The 11,469-nt window shown below is 50.9% G+C and overlaps 1 protein-coding gene across 6 annotated transcripts in view; it reads left to right on the top strand.

Annotated features, from left to right (window-relative positions):
• HOXC4 (homeobox C4) overlaps window positions 1-11,269 on the top strand; it is a 60,265-nt gene extending 48,996 nt beyond the window's left edge. For 3 of the 6 annotated variants that reach the window (XM_070619605.1, XM_070619603.1, XM_070619604.1), the window contains exons 2-4: window positions 8,397-8,515; window positions 9,159-9,603; window positions 10,097-11,269. In XM_070619605.1, coding sequence (XP_070475706.1) covers window positions 9,165-9,603; window positions 10,097-10,452 — 795 coding nt within the window. In that variant the 5' untranslated portion in view covers window positions 8,397-8,515; window positions 9,159-9,164 and the 3' untranslated portion in view covers window positions 10,453-11,269. Of the gene's footprint in view, window positions 1-8,036; window positions 8,287-8,396; window positions 8,516-8,659; window positions 9,604-10,096 lie in introns of those variants that run through there. The other 3 variants (XM_070619601.1, XM_070619600.1, XM_070619602.1) reach the window with 3 other exon arrangements.
• Window positions 11,270-11,469: the final 200 nt, after the last annotated feature.

An 11,469-nucleotide genomic window follows, 5' to 3' on the forward strand; every position in this document is an offset into this window, starting at 1 on the left:
AGGCTTCTCACATCTCTCTCTAACCAAGCTGTCTCCAAACAAAATCATATTTTACCTAAATGGCTCCATTTTGTAGTGTTAATGAGCCTTTCCTTCCTAAAGACACCCCAACATCCCAAGGGTCCCTCCCCTGAGCCTTGGGCTAGGGAGTTGAAGAGAAAAGAACTAAAGAGCCCTCTACCTCCGTCTCAGTTCAGGCTACATCAAGTAAGGATGCTCTCAGGCCCAGGCATCTCGGCTCCTATCCATCTATCCATTGCTAGAGAAATGCCCATGTGCTGGAAGTAAGGCCATAGATTATGTGAGTTCCTGGGCCCTCTTAGCACTTGCGCAGGCTCTAGTTTACCCTCATTTATTTCTCAGAGAAGTCTGGGATGGGGCATCCTGAACCCACAAGCACTCAAGAATCTCCCTCATTCCTAGGACTCCATGCAAATATGCATATCTTTATAGAGAGCTGAGCAATCCTATAGTTGTATACGTGAAAATATATTTACAGATGGCTCTATGTCTATACAACAGGATGTATGTTTCATGCCCCTCTCTTCCCCATATTTAAATGCAGATTTATAGATCTTCAGATTTATAGATCCACAGTGAACATAGCATTCCTCTGTCAAATTCCTGTGTGCACATTACCAATCTTTCTATAGTGGTGGGTATATACATTGCGATGCATTGGTACAGCTCTGTCTGAAGATCTAGATGAATATTTGGTGAGGTTTTTTTCTCGGTGGGAAGAAACTGCATGTGTTGCTCAGTCTCTATTTTGAAAATTTTATCCAGATTTATGCAATGGTCCCAACTCATAAAATAGCTACATGTTGAAGCTACACGTTTGGAGATCTTTATAGTCTTTGCAGTTTTGCTGCAAACTTAAATATGTTTAGAGATGGTTCCATAATGTATGTATCTATATGTAGGGGCACAGATCACCCTCTAGAAAGATTTAAATTTACTGCATCCCTCTCTCTCTCTCTCTCTCTCTCTCTCTCTGTGATCAATAAAGACATCAGGTGAGTAAGGATGGGAAACAAATACCTTTTGGATGTTTTGCTAATTAAAGCCAGTGATGCCGTTGCTACCTCCAAGGCTGTCTCTAAATCTAGTCCAACCGAGTTATCTGCCCCCTCAAAGCCCACTCCAGGGACCACAGCCTCTCTCCAGGTTGTCCTTGTCACCTGAAGTTCCAGCCCAGGCTCCCCAACCTGCAGAACCTCCCAAGACAGCTACTAAGAAAGGAGAGTGAAGAAAGGGAGCAGTCCTCCAGACCAGCTCCTCTGGGCTTCCAGGGTGGAGAGGCTGACAGAGGCACGAGAGTCCTCTACCCCAGCTGGGCCTTTGAAATTTAGGGAAAAGGGTGTTCAAGTCTCTGGACTATTTTTGTAGGGTGCCCAAATGGTGCCAGGGTCACTGCCCGCCCCATAGGTGCTCCCTCCGCGACTGTTCTCGGTGCTCAGGGCCCAATTAAGCGGCAGCCTCGCTCCCGGCAGCCGCGCTCTTATCGGCGGCGATTGATGCCTCCGCGGCTCCTGTATATCATTTCCAAGATTTTTTCTGTCCAACTCCTCGGCTCCTTTGGCTTCCGCGGCTTTGACTAATGATTGCTACAGATGCCAACGTCTCCAGAATCCTAATAGCCAGGCAGGCGGACTCTTATTTACCCGGCAACATCGCTGCGGGCGAAGGGGGTTGGGGAAGTAGAGTTTGGGGTGCCGTAGGTTGGGGTACAGGGAGAAGGTTGTGACCAACTCAAGTTTCAGTGAACTTCTTTCCCGGTGAGAAAGACATTCCCAGCTCCCTCCAACCCCTGAGGGAAAAAATAGAATAATAAAATCCTGCTAATGGTAACTCATTGCTTGCCTCATTGGAAAGGATCAAAGAATGAACAGGACTTGGGAGAATAATCAGAGAAGTGTTTATTAGTTGTAAATAGATGAGAGATTAAGCGGAAAACCAGAGGTTTCGGGAGGAATGAGTTTTTTCTTCTGGAGGAGAGAAAGGGAAAGAGATGGGCCCAGGCCACGGTGAGAGAAGGGGCTCCTTTTCCTTATTTCATGTATTCCCCTTCCTCACCCCACCCCAGGTCTACTCTTCTCATAAATTAAAATTCCGCCCTTCTTTCCCTTCCTTGCCTCACCTTCAGTCACTCCGGAGTAGGGCAGCGCTGACCAGCGTGGTCCTGGACGAAGGTGGCCGCAGCACCTCCAGGAGGCTGCTGCCGCGCCTGCCGGGGCTGCCAAGGTGCGGGGCCGCGGAGTAAAAATCACCCCCAATTGCCCACCGCGGGATGGGGCCGCGGCCAGGCCATGGGTCCTGTCGTCCCACTCGCGCTTGGCGGCGGAAAGTTGTGGCCGAATTTGCCTCTTCAAGCGCTTGTGGGCCGCAGGCGCGGGGCCCGGGTCCTGGAGGAAGCGGCTCGAGCTCCCCGCCGAGCTTGGACCAGGCATCGTGCTTCCTCGGGTCTCAGTCCAGACCTAACACACACTTCATTCGAATGAAGAGAAAATACGGAAACGCGGAGCGGTCAGCTCCGAGCCCAGGCGTGGAGTGATAACTCAAACTTGGAACATTTCTCTATCAGAGAATAATGGAGCACAAAATAATTCAGAAAGGCGAATGGGCAGGACCACAGTGTCAGAGCCGGCGCTGCTGCAGCCCGGCAGCGCTGACAGCCGCAGGAGGACCATTTCGTTGGAGTGTAGGACGAGGCAGCAGCCCCGCACCGGACCGAGGCCGCCGAGGGGCGATCTCTAAATTACAGCCCGTCAGGAGGACTCGGAAATACAAAAAGGGAGCCGAAAGATTTAAACAGTCGGAGGCAGAGGCGTCCCGACGCGGCCAAAGCGAAAATCAATCACGTAATTAAAACGGGGAGAGGGCGAGGCCCGAGGCTGGGGGTCCCGGGTTCGGAGGAGGCGGCCAAGGTGCGGGCCCAGGCGGCAAGCAGCCCGGGGATGGGGCCCTCCCGCCGCGGCCAAGCGCGGAGGGGCTGCGGGGCAGTTTACTGCGGATCGCTATTGATTCCCGCTGTCTGGGAAGGGCAGGCTGTGCGTCCTCTCCCAGGCCGGATCCTGGAGCCGTCAACGGCCCCTTCTCGGACTCTCTTATTTCCATGGGGTTGTGGCACGCAGTTAAGGGCTGCTCCCCAGGTCCCAGTGAGACCACAGATGTCTAAACAAATTTGTCTGAGAGCCCAGGTGGCACCAAGAGGTTGCCCCTGGGTTTGAGGGGTCAGAGGGAGGTGGCACCCTAGTTTCAGGCACTTACATATTGCCCTCGGCCTTGATTTCCCCAACCCAGGAATCAAGGCATGTCTTTGGAATGACTCCCACCTATGGGCCGAGGCTTGGAAGAGGAGAAGGAGGCCAGTGAGCTTATTAAATGGGAAACTTGGGGCTGAGCAAACTGGACCCCTTTGGGCCAGGAAGGAGAAGGAATAGTTCCTCAAAGAAGAAAATACGGCACACAGGGAGCTCTGTTTTGTGAGGGGACGATGTTCTTGTTATTATTGAGGTTAATAATGGTAATGATCTGGTATAGCTGGGTCAGCCCCAGGAGACCGAGCTCTACCTGGTCCTTTATCGCAGAGGTTTCTCTGGTGAAGTAAAGGACTCCCCAACTTTGTCTGTGGTTGGGGAGAATGAAATAAAAGTCTTCTCTCCTTTCCTCGGCCCTTTTTTCTCCCGCTCCTTGAGAACTCCAGAAAAAGGGAACCTTGTAAATTCTCCGTCACCCCCATCATTTCCCTCTGCTCTCTCCAGTCCACAAAAATGCAAATCTTTGGGCACTGGGCTTTTGAGGGGTGCCCTGATGAAGTTCAGCACGCTGATCAAGTCTCCGTGAATTCTGTCTCTGACCTTGGAGGAGACCCAGGATTTTCTTGCTTGCTGCATGGAATTCTCCCTCTATCCTTAGCCTTTCCTAGTCTCTGCTTTCCTTGGTCCTGGGTGTCTGATCCTATGGGTCTCTGGCAGCTCAGAGGCCAAAAACAGATTAGGGCATCTTGAGATGCCCTCATCAACCCCCCAAAGGGTTCTCGGCTTCCTACGTCTCTTTAGTTCTGGGAGCATGAGTTCAGGGAGCCGTCTATAAACCACCTTAAAGTCAGCCTAATTCCTGAATCTCTCGAAATCGCATTTAGGCTCCTTTAAAAGTAAAAGTCCTTTCCCTTCAAACAAGAAAAGTTCAGATTACAAATCTCCAGCAGAGCAAACTTCCTGCAGCCGGGAGTCAGAATTTTCAACAACAACAACAACAATATTCATAATAAGAAGAATTAAAGCTTTCATCACAGAGAGAAAGGGACGCCCCGGTCCAAATTTTAAAGGGGATATAATCCAGCAGCCTTGGATGGGAGTGGGGGTCAGTGAGCCCAGGATGAGCAAGGAAGAGGGTGGGGAACCCAACCTCTAACTAACAATTTCTCCAGCATAAAAATGAAACATCAAATTCGTTAGCCCAGGGCCCTCATTTTTCCCCTTCCACATTATAACTAGTTATTGAACTCGCTGGAAGATCTAAAGGCCATTTGCGAAGAGACAAATTTCAATGGAGTTTCCCCATCAATAACCCCATGGCAGTGACCTATTGGAACAAGTCAAACACCCGAGGTGAAATGCAGGTCACTCTGTCTAACCAATATTAAAATGCGGCCACTTTTTAAAAAGCCACTTTAAACGAGATTTGAGGAAAATTGAATTCCAAGGAAGGCAAGGCAAGGAGGGGGAAATCCACAAGAAGACCTTGCCTATGGTCTCGGAACAAACAAGAGAAATTCATCTTTAATATTTTAAAGGGGGGCAAATTAACATTCTATGATTGCTTTTTTTTTTTTTTTGAGACTATAAGCGATTCCAGGAGGAAAAAAAAAGGTTGAGTATTTTCTGGTGACACGTCTGGGTTATTAAAATCATTTTAGACCAATTCATTACTTTTACTGACAAGAGATTTAAGAAAAAATCAATTAAGCATTTGCATATTCTTTTGCATACATTAGCCCTGCCTGCTGGCATTAGAAAGGGACAAAAACACACATATATACATACACATACAGGGGAAAAAAAGGGATAAGAGTCTTGCTTTAGTTTGGGGTTTTCAAGTTGCTTGGAGAAAAAATAAAAATGAAATGAATTACTTGATTGTATACCATCTAAAAGTCAATTTATTTAAGGAAGAGGAAAGAGACGTTGCCATTTTTAATCTCTAAAACAACATCAACAAAACCACATACAAAAAAAATCCTGCACTTCTGAGAGTAGGGAAAGACATGACCCTCATATTCCTTCCCTTTGCCCTTCAGATCCTGAGTTGGTTCTCCCATTTATTTTTCTCCTTAGGAAAATCCAGGGAGTCTGAGAAGCGAGATTCTAATGCAGCACAGAATCTGTGGAGCCGCTGAGGTCTCCCAGCCGGCAGCTTGTTACCGGGGAGGGGGGGTATGGGTTAGCCACCGGTCAGTATGGTAATCTGGGCACAATAAGGCCTTGCACACAATGGACACATATTTTTCTTCAGCAGTGTCAGAAGGGAAGCGCTTTGTACTGAAACATGTTTCCGAAAGAGAAACCAGATCCAGATTCAGATTAGAAAGGAGATGGGGAGGGGGCGTTTGGAAGCTGGCGAAAGGTGGTCAGGAAAAATAAAATCGGGGCAGCGAGAGGCAGAGGCAGAGCGGGGATGGAGATCCTTGGGCTGGCAAGGCAGGAGGGCGAAGGACAAAAGGAGAACCTTTTACAGGACCAGATACAAGGATTCATCACAGGCAAGCGCCACGTTAGTGCCGCCCCCCCCCCCCATTAAGCCAGTGCAGTGGCCCTCTGAAGGGAGTTTATTTCTGTGCTCACAATAATATCCAAGTGAAAATGTTTGTGTGTATGTGCGTGGTGGAGTCTGGCTTACTATTTTCCCCATGTGATAGGCGACTTCTTTCTATTAAGCTATAGGAGCCCAAAGACAGTTTTTTGGGTAAATGATGTAGATGAGTGTGGGCATATTTGGGAGACTCTCCCAGATTTCACTTTCTGGATGTGCATGTTGAATTAGCTGTGCAAACCTGGAAGGAGAACCCCACATATTTATGGCTGCATAAGGAGGCATCTAATATATCAATAACTATTAATAGTATGTATGCATATATATTTGTTAGCCATAATAACTGAAGACAGACTTGGCATTCATCTCAACTCTCTCTATCTACTTACACATACTGGCCCGAAGTGGGATTCCTGCTCCTGCTCTCTCGACCCACCTGCAGCAGCTCAGAATCCGGAGGAGCAGGGGTTTAGGATGGGCAATGCCTTGGGAAGGACTCCCTAACAAGCCCAAGAGGGTGAAGAGATTGAAGAGAGTTGAAGCAGGGGCAGAGCTGGTAGAAGGAGAGTGTGAGGGCTGGGAGGATGGGAGCCAGGCCGAGACCTCACCTCACCAGGTGGGGAAGAAAATATTCTGGGCCAGGATGGGGTGGGGCAGCCTGATCCCTGTGCAGGCCTGGGGGTGGGGCTGGAAGGCTCTCCCCCTCAGCAACCCTCCCCTCACCCTACCTGAGCTCTCAGGAGCTTTGGCTCTTCCCATGGGGCAGCGTGGGGCTGCGGTTCAGACTTTTTATGTAGGTCAGCATTCAACATTGGTTTTCCTTTGCTCTCTTCCAGCAGCTTATAATTAACTCACCCCTACTACCAATAATGACAAAAAATAAAACCCTCACATACTCCAAACCACTATCAACCTTACAGTCTCAAGTTCCTCTTCCGGCCAGACCAGTCAGTCCTCACAGGAGAGGGTGCTGGACAGGGGTGGGCAGGGGTTTTCAACCAACTTTGGAAATTTTGGAATCTCCTCCAGGAGATGGTCGACTTCCAGGGAATTCCTGTTCCCTCACCCACCTGGTGGCAAGGGGGGCAGGAGGCACTATCCTCATGGAGACAGGGTATCCAGGGAGCCCCAAGCACTGGCTCCTCCCTGGTGAGCCTGGGGAGAGGGTGGGAGCCTGAGCATCTGAGGAGGGAAGGTGGCCAGGGGCCCAGGCAGACCTTCAGCCCCTTTGGGCATCGCTATGGCCCACCGCCTCTCTCCTTCCAGCCCTTAGGGTGAGCCCTCATTTGGAAGGGGGGCCCCCTCTCCTGCATCCCAAAGGTGGTGAGAGATATGTTGGGAATCTCCCGCCTTCAGTCGCTCTCTCACAAGGGCTTTATTTTTTTTCTTTCCCCTCCTCATTCCCTTAATTGCAGATGTTCTAATTAAACCCTCAAATAGTTGTTATGCCGTTTTAAAAGGTACTTATTCAAGTGTCAACCAGGCTGGGCTGGGAGGAGGCAGCGTAGGGCGGCGAATTAAAGGTAGATTGACTAATCACGGCGGCGATCATAATAATAAAATCAGAGGGAAAAAAATCACATTACGACTTTTCGTGGAAAGGAGGGAGCAGGCAGCCAGCGGCCGCCAGCCCTGCCGCCGCCGACACAAAGAGTGCGGGCGATTCCGCGAGACTGATTTATGACGTTTTACAGCCCTATAAAAGCTGTAGCGACGAGGCAAGCGCTCCTACCACCGCTGGCAGATTTAGTCTAATAAATAAAACATAAACAGTTAACTTTATGTGTCACTTTTATTGTTATCAAGTAAAATATAGCTGAGCCCCGGCAAGCTATGATTTTAAACTATAATTGTTATCAAGTACAACAAGGGGACCTGGCTCCCTCCCTGGGCTCTCCCTTCTGCCACCCCCCCCCCAACTCTGAGTAATGGGATCAGTTAATTGGAATTGGTGGCATGATGTGGCCACACCAGCTTGGGGGGGGGGGCAGTCAGAAAGCAGCCGTTCCTCGCCCCCTCCCTCCTCCATGGCCCTGCCACCCCACCATCAGGGTATTCCTGTGGGTGGGTGGCAGAAAGAGGGGAGGGGGCAGGAATGGACTGGAGATCCCCAAGGCCCGCCCAGCCTCCCCAGTTTGGTAAGCTCACCCCTCAGCCTTTGGAAGGCAGCCTGGAGCTGGCCCTGGGGAATGTGTGTTTACATGTAAACACATGTGTTACATGGATACAATCCCAGGCCGGAAGCAGGCTCTAGCCAGACAGGCCTCCCTCTTAGCTAGGTCTGCCCTCTGTGGGGATGGAGAAAGAAGAACTCCCAGGGCCGTGGCTGGGCCCCATCACTGGGCGCTGACTCCTCGCGGATCGCTCTCCTCCTTGCCCCAGCTACTTAGGAACCAGCCTTGGAGGTAGCAGGAGGTAGCAGTCAGAAAGCAGCAGGCCAGATGAAATGGAGAGTGGAAACAGCAGCCAGCGGTAGAAGAGATCCTCTCCTCTGGGGCTGGAGCAGGGAGGGTCAGTGGGTACTAGGGGAGGGCAAGACTTTTGAACTCTGCTTTTGCCAACCACTTCCTGTCTCTCCTCAGCCGGGGGGCTCAACCCCCAGACCTCCAGAAATGACGCCAGAATCATTTGCATCCCGCTGCCTCTACCTGCCCTGTCCAGCTGGGACCCTGCCTCGCCAGCCCCCTGGCCAGAGGGTTGGGTGAGTGTGTGGGGGGAAGGGGGCTGGACTCTGGTATCCTTGGATGGGGGGCACCCCAGGCACTCCAGTCTCCTGGGCTCAGCCTGGGCCCCTCCCATCCAACCTCCACTCCAGTCCTCATTCAACTTCCTCTTCCTGCGAAAGAGGGGCGCTGCCCGGTGACCTACACAGACTGAGACAGGATCGCCATGAATGGAGACCTCTGGAAAAGCTCAGGAGCCCAGGCCCAAGGGGCCCACCGGAGGCCCAAGCGGAGACCTCGGGAGGGAGCTGAATCACAGCCTCCCGACGGCCCCCCAATGCCCAGGCTTTGGAGGGGAGCTGGGGGCTTCCCATCTCCTCTTGCAGGGGAGGGTTGTCAGTCAGCGGGGTGTGCACTCGGGGCACCCCAACCCCTGCCAGCTAACCCCACATCACCACCACCACCACCACCCCCAACACCAACACCACCACCACCACACACACAAAAAATTGGATACATTTTGAATAAAGCGATTCGGTTCCTTATCCGGGGACTGGGTTGCTCCGTGTGATTGGCCGGCGGAGTCACATGGTGAAAGTAACTTTACAGGGTCGCTAGCTAGTAGGAGGGCTTTATGGAGCAGAAAAACGACAAAGCGAGAAAAATTATTTTCCACTCCAGAAATTAATGATCATGAGCTCGTATTTGATGGACTCTAACTACATCGATCCGAAATTTCCTCCATGCGAAGAATATTCGCAAAATAGCTACATCCCTGAACACAGTCCGGAATATTACGGCCGGACCAGGGAATCGGGATTCCAGCATCACCACCAGGAGCTGTACCCACCACCGCCTCCGCGCCCTAGCTATCCTGAGCGCCAGTATAGCTGCACCAGTCTCCAGGGGCCGGGCAATTCGCGAGGCCACGGGCCGGCCCAGGCGGGCCACCACCACCCCGAGAAATCACAGCCGCTCTGCGAGCCGGCGCCTCTCTCAGGCGCCTCCGCCTCCCCGTCCCCAGCCCCGCCAGCCTGCAGCCAGCCAGCCCCTGACCATCCCTCCAGCGCCGCCAGCAAGCAACCCATAGTCTACCCATGGATGAAAAAAATCCACGTTAGCACGGGTAGGCAACTTTGCTTTTTGCTCTCCCCCTCCCTCCCCTCTTCCCCTGCGCTCCCCACCCTCCCCGGCCCCCTCCGGCCCCCGTCCTCCTTTCTCTCCTTCCCCCTCTCTCTCCAGGAGCGACTCTGGGTTAGCACAATTGAACTGGATTTACGAGCGAGAATGGGTAATTACATCCCCCATAAATTTTATGGCTTAGCTACTCTGGGCAGTCCGAGCCATGTGCTACGATCTGTTATGTATGTGTGAAAACTATGCTCGCTTTCTAAGGGCGCATAAATAATTCAGTGTCGTTACAATGAGGATTCCCCTCTTATTACACTACAAAGTCTCCAGCTTCCTTCAACTTCTTTATAACCCATTTAGCTTGATGACTTTATTTCCACCACCCCCTCCTCCAGTTCCACAGAGCTGAGGATGGGGTGAGGGTTGGGGGCGGGGAGCCTGCTGCCTCTGAACCCCACTATTTGCTTTTCCCCTCCCCCTCCCCCCAGTGAACCCCAATTATAACGGAGGGGAACCCAAGCGCTCGAGGACAGCCTACACCCGTCAGCAAGTCCTGGAATTAGAGAAAGAGTTTCATTACAATCGCTACCTGACCCGAAGGAGAAGGATCGAGATCGCCCACTCGCTGTGCCTCTCTGAGAGGCAGATCAAAATCTGGTTCCAAAACCGTCGCATGAAATGGAAGAAGGACCACCGACTCCCCAACACCAAAGTCAGGTCAGCGCCCCCGGCCGGCGCTGCGCCCAGCACCCTCTCCGCAGCCACCCCGGGCACTTCTGAAGACCACTCCCAGAGCGCCACGCCGCCGGAGCAGCAGCGGGCAGAGGACATTACCAGGTTATAAAACATAACTCACACCCTGCCCCCACCCCATGCCCCCATCCTCCCCTCACACACAAATTGACTCTTATTTATAGAATTTAATATATATATATTTTTTGGTTCTTTTCTCTCTTCCTCCCACCTTACCCTTGTCAATTCCAAACAGACAAAATGGATAAACAAACAAGCCCCCTGCCCTTCTCTCCCTTCCACTGTTAAGGACCCTTTTAAGCATGTGATGTTGTCTTAGCATGGTACCTGCTGGGGTTTTTTTTTTCAAAGCCATTTTGGGGGGTTATTTATTTTTTAAGGAAAAAAAGCTGCAAAAATTATATATTGCAAGGTGCGACGGTCTGGTTTGGGTGAATTTCAGGGGAAATGAGGAAAAGAAAAAAGGAAAGAGAGATTTTTAAGCCAATTCTCCTCCTTCTTCTCCTCCTCCTCCTTCCCCCCTCTTTCCTTAGGCCTTTTGCATTGAAAATGCACCAGGGGAGGTTAGTGAGGGGGAAGTCATTTTAAGGAGAACAAAGCTATGAAGTTCTTTTGTATTATTGTTGGGGGGGGGTGCTGGGAGGAGAGGGAGGAAGACAGCAGACAAAGCTAGATGCATCTGGAGAGCCTCTCAGAGCTGTTCAGTTTGAGGAGCCAAAAGAAAATAGAAATAAACTTTCAGTTCAGAGAGGCAGTGTATAGGTAGACTCTCCCCACCCCCTCATCGTGGTTATTGTGTTTTTGGACTGAATTTACTTGATTATTGTAAAACTTGCAATAAAGAATTTTAGTGTTGATGTGAAATGCCCCGTGATCAATAATAAACCAGTGGATGTGAATTAGTTTTACGTCAATGTCTGATGGTTTCTTTTTATCCCCCTCCTCCTTCTGGCCTGATAACATCCTGCCTTCTCCATAGTTGCCTAAGTTTACTCAAAGCAAACACACAAACCTTAACTCTCCACTCCAGTTTTCCAATGTCCTTAGAGAATCAGCAACGGGGTTGGGGCAGGGGTCCCTCAGAAGAGGGGAAGTGGAAGGTTAGGGC

The sequence above is a fragment of the Equus przewalskii genome, chromosome 5 (assembly GCF_037783145.1).
Source record: "Equus przewalskii isolate Varuska chromosome 5, EquPr2, whole genome shotgun sequence".
NCBI lineage: Eukaryota > Metazoa > Chordata > Mammalia > Perissodactyla > Equidae > Equus > Equus przewalskii.